Source organism: Camponotus vicinus, unplaced genomic scaffold (assembly GCF_025532165.1).
Source record: "Camponotus vicinus isolate PSW18456_S1 unplaced genomic scaffold, iyCamVici1.0 SCAF_1, whole genome shotgun sequence".
NCBI classification, from domain to species: domain Eukaryota; kingdom Metazoa; phylum Arthropoda; class Insecta; order Hymenoptera; family Formicidae; genus Camponotus; species Camponotus vicinus.
Genome location: NW_028141945.1, coordinates 5,784,367 through 5,798,523, shown reverse-complemented (window position 1 = coordinate 5,798,523; position 14,157 = coordinate 5,784,367). Strand labels below are relative to the sequence as shown.

The 14,157-nt window shown below is 39.3% G+C and overlaps 1 protein-coding gene across 3 annotated transcripts in view; it reads left to right on the top strand.

Moving 5' to 3' along the window:
* Nucleotides 1-7,849, top strand: part of LOC145969999 (uncharacterized) — a 164,298-nt gene extending 156,449 nt beyond the window's left edge. For all 3 annotated transcript variants that reach the window (XM_083096355.1, XM_083096348.1, XM_083096364.1), the window contains 3 exons: nt 798-3,884; nt 4,695-5,032; nt 5,810-7,849. In XM_083096355.1, coding sequence (XP_082952481.1) covers nt 798-3,884; nt 4,695-5,032; nt 5,810-6,370 — 3,986 coding nt within the window. In that variant the 3' untranslated portion in view covers nt 6,371-7,849. The remainder of the gene's footprint in view (nt 1-797; nt 3,885-4,694; nt 5,033-5,809) is intronic.
* The last annotated feature ends 6,308 nt before the right edge of the window (nt 7,850-14,157 follow it).

Below are 14,157 nucleotides of genomic sequence, written 5' to 3'. Positions count from 1 at the left end.
CGCAAAAAGCGGGGATCACCGGAGAACATGTATCCCCTTTCGCATACATAAGTAGAAACAGCTACTGTCCGTAGATTGGAGTAACGGTGTACTAGCAGAAAACAGCTGTGGCTCTCGAAATAAAAAGGACTAGACTCGAGAGACCATTCAGCATTCCGTGCAAATGGTCAATGAATCGCAATGCATTCTTAACTTTTACTTTTTCAATATTCAAATCACAAGTAGCTTAATTTGATTTTGAATGTATCCAAACAATTTATAACACACTTAAATTATATTGTAATTACATATTTTCATTTATTTATATTATATTTTTGAGAACTTGAAAGAATATATAAATATTATATAATATGAAGAATATTTATAAGTATAATTTATATGTCAGCTAGTAGACAATATTTTAAATTAATCCGACTACATTAATTTCTTAATTTCGCTCACATATTATTGCACATCATATTAATCTTACATATTAATTTCTTCAATCTCATATTGAAATATTAACTCATCAGATATAAATGTATTCAAAATTCAATTTTATTAAATTTTATTAAATTGTACTAAATTTTACATTTTTTTTTAATTTTTAATTTTTAAACAAAAAATTCTCATTATATATTTTATTAAGGAATGATTTAATTTTCCTTTATTTATATGCATCGATTTATAACCGATAATTTTTTATATATAATCTGGTAAAAAAATAAGTAAAAAAGGAGTTAGCTTTTATTTTCACGGATGTATAATTCACTAAACATGTTAATGGCTTTAAACAAAATACCACGCGATTGTTTCAGGAGCGCTCGTTCAATCATTGAGCGTGTACGAATTGGATCGGAAAGTGGAGGAATTACGATCGGCCGCTTTCCCAGCGGGTTCACAAATTAGGCATTTGCAAATATCGCATTCCGCGATCCGCGAAATAAACGAGGATGCTTTTCAACGGCTGAGCAAAAGCCTGGAATCCTTGGCACTCGTATCCGGCCGACTACCTCATGTACCTCAAAAGGCTATGGCCACGCTGAGCCTACTCAAAGCGTTGGATTTGGAAGCTAACCTCGTTTACGAACTGCCTAGCTTCAGTTTCTACGGGCTCTCATTAATTAAACTAAACCTGAAGGGTAATCAAATCATGAAAATTTCGGAATACGCCTTTGCTGGTCTCGAGACCACTTTAAAGGATTTAGATCTGGCGGAGAACAAGATCAGAGTGTTCCCTATGACCTCCTTAAGAAGATTAGAGCATCTCACGTCCTTGAGGCTCGCGTGGAATGAAGTATCTCAGCTCCCGGAGGATGGCTATTCCAGGCTAATCGCCTTAAACTTCCTCGATCTCAGTAGCAACAATTTCAAGGACATTCCGCTCAATTGCTTTCGCTGCTGTCCGTCCTTAAAGACTCTCTCCCTTTATTACAACGCGGTGGAGTCGGTCGACAAGGATGCCTTTATATCATTGATCGATCTCGAGTCCATAGATCTCAGCCACAACAAGATCGTATTTCTTGACGTGGCAACCTTCCGTGCCAATCAAAAGCTAAGATCAATCGATCTCAGCCATAATCACATACACTATATCCGGGGCGTATTCTCAAGACTGCCCGAGTTGAAGGAGCTCTTCCTCGCGGAAAACAACATTCTCGAGATACCGGCGGAGACGTTCGCCGGTAGCACGAGTCTCTCGGTCGTTTATCTTCAGCAGAATGCCATCAGGAGGATCGACGCGCGTGGCCTGGTGACGCTCGGTCAATTGGCGCAGCTACATCTGAGCGGAAATTACATCGAAAAGGTGCCGCGAGACTTTCTCGAACACTGCGAGAATCTTTCGACACTTTCATTGGACGGCAACAATATCCGTGAGCTCGAGGTAGGCACATTTGCCAAGGCGAAGCAGCTGCGCGAGTTACGTCTGCAAGATAATCAGATCACCGAGGTGAAACGTGGCGTGTTCGCACCGTTACCGTCGCTTCTTGAACTACATCTGCAGAACAACGCCATTACGGACATGGAGACTGGCGCGCTGAGATCCTTGCATAGTCTACAACACGTGAATCTACAAGGTAATCTCCTGGCGGTGCTCGGCGACGTGTTTCAGGTGTCAAACGACGTCGGCGAGAACAGCGGTAGCTCCTTGGTCTCCATTCAACTGGACAACAATGGACTCGGTGTCTTGCACAATGATTCGTTACGAGGCCAAGCCTCGGTCAGGATCATGTGGCTCGGACACAATAGGTTGACGCGTCTTCAAGCCCCACTATTCCGTGACCTGTTGCTAGTCGAGCGCCTGTATCTCACAAATAATTCCATCTCGCGAATCGAAGATACCGCTTTCAAGCCGATGCAGGCGCTCAAGTTCCTCGAGCTCAGTATGAATCGGCTGAGTCACGTGACTGTAAAGACATTCTCGGAGCTTCACGAACTCGAGGAGCTCTATTTACAAGATAACGGTCTACGCCGCTTGGATCCGTATGCCTTGACAGCCCTTAAAAGACTGCGCGTTCTTGATCTGGCTAATAATCACCTGAACGTGCTACACGACAAGATCTTCCAGGAAGGGCTACCAATCAGAACGCTCAACTTGAAAAATTGCACCGTCAGTGTGATCGAGAACGGTGCCTTTCGCGGACTGAATAATCTCTACGAGCTGAATCTCGAACACAATCATTTCACTGCCATGGCGTTAGATCGCCTAGATATACCAGGATTAAGAGTTCTAAGAATATCGTACAACAATTTCAGTCAAATCAACGCGAATTCCTTGGATGGTTTACCGTCTCTTCAGCATCTGGCGATGGAGTCGTCGCAGATACATAGAATATCAGCCGAGATATTCTCGAAGAACAAGAATCTGGGAAAACTATTGCTCAGCAACAATTTACTTAGGGTATTACCAGCGACGTTGTTCCTGGGCCTAGAAGCTCTAAAGGAGGTCAAGCTCGACGGCAACAGGTTCCAGGAAGTACCATACGATGTGTTCGCAAACGCCACCACGATAGAATTTCTTTCTCTAGCCAACAACATTCTCTCTCACGTGGATATGTCGCGGCTGAACGGATTGATTAGTTTACGAGAGCTCGATCTACGCAGCAATTATATCACATCTCTCAACGGTTTCGCCGCCGTTAATTTCTCCCGCTTAATATCCGTAGACCTGAGCCATAATCATTTAAAGGCTCTTCCGGCTAATTTCTTTGCGCGTTCAAATATGCTGCGGAAAATCGAGCTGGCGGCTAATAAGTTCCGGCAAATACCCGCCGTAGCACTCACGGCGCAAAATATACCTAATTTAGCCTGGCTGAACGTCACGGCTAATCCTCTTGTAAGAATACACGAAATCAGCTCAGAAGCAAAGTATCCAGCTCTACAAGAAATTCATATCTCCGGGACAAATTTAACTATAGTTACTAGTCAGGACTTCGAGGCATTTCCCGCGTTGATGCATCTCTTTATGGGTAGCAATATGATATCCAGAGTGTCGCCCAGCGCGTTTCGAAATCTTCCGAATCTACTGACTTTGGATCTCAGTGTCAATGAGCTGGAGCTGCTACCGCAGGAAAGACTCAGGGGATTAGAACACCTCAGATTGCTGAATCTCACGCACAACCATTTAAAAGAGCTCGAGGACTTCCCGCCTGACCTGAAGGCTTTGCAAGTACTCGATCTCTCGTACAATCAGATAAGCGGAGTGGGAAGGAGCACGTTTCAGCATCTGGAAAGTCTGGCCGAGCTGCACCTCTATGGAAACTGGATATCGTCGATCTCGCCGGACGCGTTCAAGCCGCTGAAAAAGCTCAGGATTTTAGATCTAAGTAGAAACTACTTAGCAAACTTACCACTGAATGCCTTTCGACCTCTCGAAACGCAAATACGGAGTTTACGGGCCGAGGGTAAGTACTTTTTTATTTGTTCCGTGCAATTTTAATCCGTTATTTTTGTAAAAATCTATCTCGCGCTAACGTTTTATGAAATTATAAAAAAATTATGTGTAATATTTTTTAAATGTATAAGATAATTATATATTTAAAATATATAAAATAATTATAATTATATATTTAAAATATATAAAATAATGTTTCTTTTATACTTTCATATTTTTTAAATGTATAAGATTATATGTTTTTTTTTATAAATTTTACTTTCTTATTTTTTAGAAATCAGCGAGTATGTCAACACATTTCATAAAATATTTATTTACTTTGAAATTGTTATTCGGCTGTTTGTATTGTGAATTTGCACGGAAAAATTTCCTTACGTTCAACAATATTCTTCGCTTAAAGCATATGTGCCATTCACAGGGATCACATTACTCTACTCGACAATAGCAATCACAGTCGGCGAAATAATTGGTTGCATGCAAAATTCGCCACCGATGTCTTTGCATGCGAGCGAGTTTGGCTTAGCCGCGCTGATAGTTGCACTCGCGAAACTCTTCGATGTCGAATAGTAGTGTACGAACGTAAAACACATAAAGCCATGTTACAAAACAGCGAAGATGATTACAGCATCGCGATATAATTCACGTTGTAATAAACGTTACGGTATTTGCGACAAATTCAAGTGCTCGATCTTTATGCCCCTCAAGACTTGTAGCTATCATGATGCAATAAAAAACATTTTTAGATTGTAAGATGACTTATAGACATCGAGATCGTAAAACTCTTTCCCGAGATAATTGTGGTCATTAAATTCGCGTGTAGAAAATCCGCTGCATTGCGACTGCGACTCTCAGGAGCTCTGGGAATGGCTGCGCGATCATCAGAAGCTGGTCGGCGGCGGGATGAACCGGAATCGCGGTGGTGGACTGAGGATGAACGACATGGACAGCGGTCTATTGAGATGCGAGCAGCCGCCGGAGCTACGCGGACTTGTATTCCTGGATCTAGATCCACGCGCCTTCTGTTCCGCGCCTTTGATATTAAAATTGGCGATCCAGGACATACAGCCTTTCTCCGTGCTGGTGTCGTGGCAGAGCAGAAATCATTCCAGCTTGCGCGGCTATCAGGTGGCCTATCACGCCCTGGACATTGTTGACGAGGTACTAGAATACGCAGACACTCTCTCATTGTGTATCGCGGCGATGCTGTCGCTAAAAAGCGAGCGCGAGATACAAAGCGGAAGGGGGAGGCATAAATCGAGAGGGTGGAACGGGCTCGTGTAAAGTGTAAAACGGCTTGATTCAATCGATAGTAAAAGCCTGGATGCTCTCTCGCTCTCCGCCTCCCTCGACGAGGCTCTAACTCATCCCTTGCAAAAACGTGTCGTCACATCCGACACCGTCCCGGTTGATCGATCGCGCGCGAACGCGCCAAAAACTGGCGCAACGTTCCGGATTAAGTATTTTCGCCATTCCGAAGAAAATCGCGAATTTATCCATTTTTAGTAATTGCCAGATAATGGCGATATATACTCGCAATTTATGCGTTCGTTATTTCGCGAGAAAGAATTTCGCATCGCGTTTTTCAGCGAGGCGATAAAAATACTCTTCGTAAAAATAGTTGAAAAAGATTAATATGCTAAATGAGAATACAGAAAAATGTAAAGCTAAAGACTAGAATATATAATTTATGCGTATCATTATTAATATAAAGCTCTCGATCTTGAACGTTTTTTCTCTACATTTATTCAAAGATCTCGAAGACACGGACATCATCTTTACTGTCCTAAATTCCAGGTAGAATATATAATTTATGCATATCATTATTAATATTTATCAATATAAAATTGTCGATCTTGACACGTCGGGCATTTTTTCCTTACATTTATTCAAAGATCTCGAAGACACGGGCATCATCTTTACCGCCCTAAATTTCAGGTACGTGCCAAAATACTCGAGCCCAACTTGCGCTCGGTGAAACTGTCAAAGCTGTCGTCAAACACTCGTTACTTGATCTGCGTGTTCGGTCTCGGTAATTGGATAACGTCACGGACGGAGGACGGACCGCTCGAGCAGCTCAATTTCACGCAGATTGAGATACTCGCGTCGACGCCGAGCCCGCAGATGAAGGACTCTACGACCAGCCGTTGTACTGAGGTGAAGACGTTGGACGCGCCGGACGCGATAATTAGCAGCGATGGCTCGGCTATGGGCGACGTCGGTAGCGTCAGCAGTTTCCTGACGAGGCGTCTCGGCTTAATAGTCGGCTGCTGCATGGGCTTCGTCGTCTTCCTCCTCCTGGTGTCCGTGCTGGGCTACCTCAAGGTTAAGAAGCAGCGGGAGGCGGTCAAGAGAGAGCAACAGCCGATACCGCCCGAATACATATCGTATCGGCACTTCAGCATACAGAGCGGCGAAGCCGGCCACGCCGCTGCCAGGCAGACCAGCCAGGATGGCCAGCATCCGAACTTCATCAGCAATACTACGTTGAACGTATGAGAAAAGTCACGGAACTCCCGACTCGTGGAGGTTTCGAACGTGTGAGCAGAATCGATGGATTCGAGCGTGTTTGCCAGTTCGAAGGGCTCCCCGACTCGCGGAAGTTTCGAGTTTACGCGCCAAATGATCTCAAACTGTCTGTCGAATTTTCGACACGACGCCGAACTGTTTTACGAATTGAGGAAACTGAGGTTCGCGATTAGCGGTGTTGTGCGCTCAAGTGATACGCACCGAGGGTGCTAGAGCACTAGAATGCTTGAGAGAAGCGCGTTCGGCCGTTTTACATTCCCGAGAAACATTATTATCTGCAAATCAAGTTAACGGCAACGAAGAGAGTTGAAGCGAATTCGCGGCAGTGAGTGTGTGTGTGCGTGAGAATGCGCGCGCGAATGGGATCTTTATTAAGTAAACGGAGCATTTTATAAAGCAATTTTCTACGAGTCCGAATTTTGTTCCAAGTAGCTTTAATCATTTCAGAATGTCGAGACGTCATATTGGACGAGCGCGCGTAATCGAACGGATGATGCGAGTGCTGTACGTCAAATAGAAAATTGATTTCATTACTGTACAAATGACGTCAATCGTACGTACACAATTTTCTATCTCTCTCGTATATATACTTGAAAAAAAATCTTATAAATTTTGAACAAGACAAGATGTATTAAAGTACTCTCCACGTATCCTATTTCGGGAATTGAATTACAATAAGCTCAGCCAAGCACTATCGAATTCTACTTCGGGAAATTCTATTTGTTAAATTGGTATTTTCAAAATAATATGTGTGGAGAATATCAAAATCAATATACGCGCGATCCTCCGATGCAGCAAAAGCTAGAGATGTGAAATATACGTAAGGTATATCGACATCGAATAAATACAAGAGACTATCTGGAACATATGAAAAGACGAATATCATTTTATCTTACGAAAAATCGGTCCAGTTCATGGGCGATCAACGACAGTACATCGAAGGAGGAAACCCTTCGCTCGATCTTTGTAGAATGAATGCTCTGTCTTTTTCAAGAAATATGAAATTTTCAAGAGTGTGTATATGAAGCGCACGATTTCGCGTGCTCCCGAACGACTGTAAGCGACGATGTAAAACGATAGGTAGACTTTCGGTTCCGTGTAATACATAACGCGACGCGCATTTGCCGAGCGATTTACGACTAAAACACTGCGTTATTACATATCGTCCAGTCACCGGATGGAGATTGGACGTAGGTACGGGCAAGGGTGCGAAGTGGCTATTGTGCTTTCTTAATGGCTCGGCAAACCGCGCGCGTTTAGAACGTCACCACGCGTCGATCTCGCGAAATGGCATGTCATTTCGCGATAAACGCCCACGATGACGGTACCATCAATTTCCGATTGGGCTGGCGCGGATCAGGAAGATGGGAAAAATTATTCACCCCCTGCGTGTGCGATCGATGGCGCGACTTCCGGATTCTCCAGCGATGAGAAGGTAAAAGATGTAAATTTTTAAGAAGAGATATTTCCAACTCTTGCGATTAGCATTTTAACGCAGGATATGAATTTTAATTATAGCGGATCATTAAAGTAACGATTTTTTTATTACTAGTTATATATATATTCGTGATATATGAATGAATTCTTGGTATATTTTCAATGCGAGGATAACACATTCAGTTAAAAGTGCAAAGATACATATTTTGTTAATGTCTGCAGAAGATTAAATACGAAGATAGGTCAGATGTAAAATTATACGAAATTGTACCGATTGTACGAACTTTTACCTTTGCTTTCTGGGTCGAATATTTATCTCTGAATGCTAGCCATCACTGAAGAATTATCGGCAATTTCAAGATTCCGTTGACAGGGGATTTAGAATCTATAAATATAACGTGACGATTGTATATAGATACATACGTATCGGGAAACTATGTATTCTGTGGTTAAAGAGACGTCACAGATTTATTATCGTGAAAATTCTGATGATCTCTTCGATAATAGCGAAACAATAGTAGTTGAATTAGCATCGGCGCGACGATTTTCTCCCCAATTTTCCAAGGAGCCCCAACGAGATAGATCCATCAGAACTTTTATCGCTGTATCGATACGCAATGGACGATGTAACGCATTTCGCATTAACGATGGAATGACTATGCGGATGGAGTATTTTTTTTTTTGAAATTCGATGTAGACCGCCACAGATTGATATTCGCTCGATATCGCCAATGGCCGTGCGATTATTAAAGTCGCGTTGCCGCAATAACGCGACGAAATATCGCGTTTACTGCAGAGGAATTTTTAACTCGACTCGAGAGAGTCCGCGAATTCAACGTGACATGCTTTGACAGTAACGACGTGATTATCGAGGCAATGCGATATCCAGCGAGCTCGTTAGGTAAAAATCGTTACGAAACAACGAGCTGCGGAAACGCAGCTTGACGTGTCCGATATGATCGTTCATTATCGCATTACCGGATACGATGGCTCTGAGAAAAGGGGACTCCGATTCTCAGCCGAGGGAAAAGAAGGAGCGAGGTCTATGTATGCGTTGTCGTTACACACTGTGTACTGTAACATATACGTACGTCACTATAATAAAAATGTAAATTCTTTTGTAATCAAGTGTTTTTCATTCCCAGCATACCTGCCATGCGTACGGGAACCGACGGAATATATTAATCCGGCCTGATATCGTCGAAGCGACATGATTGAACCATAACCGACTAGAATTTTTCTTACGTGCCTTACGAGGGAGAGAAATACGATGTATATGTGTATTTCTTGCCGTCGTATCGCAGCCCCTTTATTCCTATTGTCGCCGATTTTACAGCGGTGCATATCAAACGCACATTGGATTACGTTGCATTATAAGTTATACGGCTTGCAATGGAAGTGCGGCTTATATTGAAAATAGAATCGCGGAATATATTAATTTCAATCGACGATATCGGAATTTGACGAGCTCCATCAAATTCACAATCGCGCACGGACTCACCGATGGATATAAATTGACAGCTTTACGGTAGACACGGAATATACGAGGCAATCTCTATCGCTGCAGGGTTGCTATCACAAAGAACGAACAAGATGAGGATAACTTATTAACGGTAAGCTTTGTGGAATTTTTTATTTCTTTTTATATCGACTTTTTTCAATCGGTGGTGCATCTTCAAAGGATAATCTGATGAATCAGCGATATAAGAATATTGCAAGATAATACAAAAACATTTTTTTTTTCAAGGGAAAAAGATTTATTTGCGCTGAATGAGATGAGATTAAAATTGGAAAAATTAAATTAAAAGTAGTCTCAATATTTCTTTTTCTTAATCACTTATATTTTAAAATAATTATATCTCAATAGATTTTGCGAGCTAGAAAATAAAGTTTTGTAAAAAAAGAATTTCAATTTATCATTTAGAGAATAAAGTGCTAGACTCGGCGCTCTCGAAAAATCATCATTAATGCCAATATCCACAAAATGGTGTCAGAAAATTTTCATATATATTTTGTGCCTCGGCGACGAGTCCGATTCCAAGAATATCGGAACGCATGGCGAGATGAAATGCCAAGGCATTTCCAAGAATAACGGAGGTCACCAGGGGGGAGCCCGGTGGTTTCCTCCCGAGGGTCGCAATTCGGAATTTGTAAAGTATGCGGCGTGTCCTCATTTATTTCGGCGTTCGTCCCACCGGGCACGAGCGCACGGTGTCTCTTTAAAGCCATCCCTACGCCTCGTATAAATTTTCCAGCGTCTCGACGAAACGCTTCCCGTCTGCTTTATCGTATTTCCTTGCAATTAACCCCTCCTCGCCGTTTCCCGCGCCCCGCGCGCCCATCACCGTCCTGAGCTGCGGATCGCGAAGTAGAAGCGTTCTGCATATTTCATTTGTTCCTGGGCTCGCGCGCGCTCCGGGAGGCTGAGCGCGTCCCGGTTTCGTTCTTCCGGAATTGCAAGGGCGGTGACCCGTGGCCAGGAAATTGAAACTCACCGTTAAGAACACGCGTAGCACCGTCGACGGGACGGGGAACGAACGATCTTGCGCTATTATGTCGCGAGGAAAAAAGCCATTATTCTTGTATGGTTGTAATTAATGCGGGCTAATTAATTAACTCGACGCGGAAATTCGTAATCAGCCTAGCCGATTACAAAAGAGGCTCACGGGGGAGGTTGGTGCGAGTATTGACATTATATTCGATCGATGAATAGTCAACCAGCCGTGTAATTTTCGAAGTCAAATAACTCGATTAGCTAAAAAGACGAATGCTGTTGTAGACATCACCGTGCCTGATCCTCTAGACTGAATGCAATTTACAAGGATACCTTTTTGCAATTCAACAACTCTTCTTCGTATCCGTGTATACATGTTTTCGAGTGTTATTTATCGAGCTTACGTATCTAAAAAAAGGATATTAAACTTAAACAGGATGATACGGAATGCTTGAACATTAAAAACCGTGAGTTATTGCATGTTCTCGTGCCATTTGTCTACAAATCGTCAACCGACGTAAAAAGAAAAACATGAATTAAAAAAACTTTCTGGTCGCTACTAATTTCTCTATTTGACATTTTCCGCTTAATGAAAAGTATCTAAACTATTTTGCGGACAAATATATACAAAATCGCTTTCAGAGACATCGCGCTTATTTTTTCTTGTTTGATCGAAATAACTTGTTTTTTAAATATAAAATATTTATTACAAAATGGCAAATTATAAGTAGAGATTCCGAGGAAATTAAAAGTTGCAAATATTCTACTTTTATACTTTTTTCAGTTAAATTTATGAAAACTTTACTTATAATAATATGAAAGTTTTACTTATAATTTTATTTATTAATATATCAGAAAATATGAGAAAATTTATGTGATCAATGAGGAATTCTTATCTTTCGATAAAAATATTGATGGGCTATATTGGTACATATTGCATTTTCTTTTAAGCCAGAAGAAATAATATGATATCGATTGTCTTTCAAGCTTTGCAATTTTGTTTGATATCTGGCCATTATTCGGACCTTTTATTGAACAATTGATAGAATTTCTCCGAAACAAATAATTTACGAATATAATAGTAATGCAACGTTACACATACAACGTCAAGAATTGCAGCTTATAGCAATAAAATCGAAATTGCTAAAAGTGAGCTTATTACATTCCAAATTTAATGTATAATATAATTTAATATAATGTATAATTTAATTTATGACATTATTATGCTCGTGGCACATTTAACTAAAATTTCGTGCTTTTATTGCATTTTTCATTCTACGTTGAATATTCAATAGCTCAATGCCTGATGAAAAATACGTTATATATTATATATTGCTTATCATATTTATTTATTCGTCACGCGGTTGTATTATACCGTAATTAAAATAATTAATTTGGGTTTTCATCTTGTTTACTAGGGTAAAATGGAAAAGTTGTTCTGCATTTTTAAGAACATATTCAGTGTATAACTTTTGTTAGACCAGTGCGCTGAGTATGCTTTCTGAAATAATTACGTCCTGATGCTCGCCATGTAAAAGATATTCATGTTGTATTATTCAATAGAAATATAGCAAATATTATTTACAACAAATTTAATTATTATTAAATATAAACAATAAAGAGAATAATCCAACTACTGTAATTAAACATGATTTTTGAAACTTGTTTTATCCGTAATTTTTTCTGATACGTCTCTACTACGAACAACTCGAGCATATAATTGCATCGATCGTTGCACTCGCCATTTTATACGCACACTTACATTTACGTACACTCACATATCTGCAAGAATCTGAAATTTTTCCAGAGCGCATCCCGCGCGAAGAAGAACGAGTGTATGCATTGTTCAACTATATGCAGATAATATTATTTCCTATCGACTAAGTAATGCACTTAGTCATTGCATTTATCGACGAGGAAAAGAAACATTATTCGCAATAGATGTGAAAACAAATGACTCGGAATAATGATGGAAAATAAAAGCGTACGATACTTGTCGTGTACAACTTGTTATACGGATTTATAACTTTAAATGTTATTGATTTCTTCAATGCAAAATTAGAAAACTAAGTTTAGGTATTTTTCCTTAACACATTAGTTTTTATTTCCTCCAACATCTAGCATAATGTAATTTTTTATCATACAATATTTCTCGTAAAATATTCTGAATATTCTATTATTATTTTATTCCTTCAACTAATGTAAATAAAATTAAAATCAACTTCTCTTTACCAAAATTTTGATTTATTACAGAAGTAAAACTTGTCTTATTGCAGTCTTTTACATTTGAATATTAACCATCTTGATAATTGAAAGCTTTAATTAAAAGTTTGTTAAAGTAAAGTTTACATAAAGTTAAGAATAAATTTCTGTTATATGCGTTATGATCGAAAACTTGTGTTGATACTTTCATAATTTAAAAAATAAATTATTCATCAACTTTATTAAAATATTTAGAAAATAACATTACGCACTAAATTCAGAAAACATAAAATAACAAAAGTATTTTTGGTTGTTTGGCTTGTTTTCGTACTCGATTCAATGCTTGGCTCAATGTTTTGAAAAAAGAAAAACATTGAAGGGCGAGGCCATGAAAGATAGGTAGTGGGTATATCAAACATCGAAATGGCAGTCATCGTAAACGAATGAACGGAGCAACCTGTCAGATCGATCAGACGGAATGTTAAATTCAGCGATGAAAAAGAAACTTTGCGCGTATGTATGATAAAATCTGTATATGTAAAGTGTTGATATAATTTTTTTACTTTATATACGCGATATTGTTATATATGCCATCTACAATAAAATCAGCTGAATATTACTAAATTTTTATTTTATATCTGTGATATGATTGTGCGTATAACATGCATATATGCAACGCGATACAAGCATTAATAGTTTTCCGGTTTTATAACCATGTGCACGATATATAATAAAATTATACGTACAACAGTATGTTTGTTACATTAAAATTTATACATAAAATTAAGAATAAATTTCTATTACATGCATTATTTATAATCAAAAACCTATTGATACATTCATAATTTGAGAAATAAATTATTCATCAATTTCATTGAAATATTCAGAAAATAACGCATTACGCAAGAAACGAAGAAAACAAAAATATTTTGTTTTTGTTTTTGTACTCGACTTAATGTTTTATAAAAGGAAAAATATTGAGTGGGACAAGGTCACGAAAGATAGGTAATAGAAATGTCAAACATCGAACGGCAGTCAATCGTAAAACGGAGTGATCTGTCAGATTGGTCAGACGGGATGTTCGTAAAGGATGAAAGAGAAACTTCAAAAGATCGTGCGTGTGTATGATAAAATTTGTAGTTGATATAATTTTTTACTTTGTATGCGCGATATGGTTATATGTGCCATCTTATACAATAAAATCAAGTAAGTATTATCATTTTTTGATTTTATGTCTGTTATGTGATCGTACTCTCTAAATTTCTTAGAGTGAAAATGCACTCGAAAAATTGAGTGACTGGTCAAGTCACTCTAGTTAGAGTGATTTTTCACTCATAGGAGTGAATTCTTCTCACTTTTTGTTGTAGAGTAAAAAATTCACTCTGCAAAATAGAGTAAATATGTATACTCTATTTTGTAGAGTGAATATTTTCATTCTATGTAGCATTTTCACTCTATATAGAGTGAAAATTTTCACTCATGAAGAGTGAGTAAAGCGCATGTGAAACGCGCATGAGTCCGCCATTAGCAACACTGTCGTATCGTTGTCTCGCGACGTTACCAACTCGTCGCACGTGTACTTGGTATACAAGACATATTAAAGTAACTTCTTAGGGATATATCT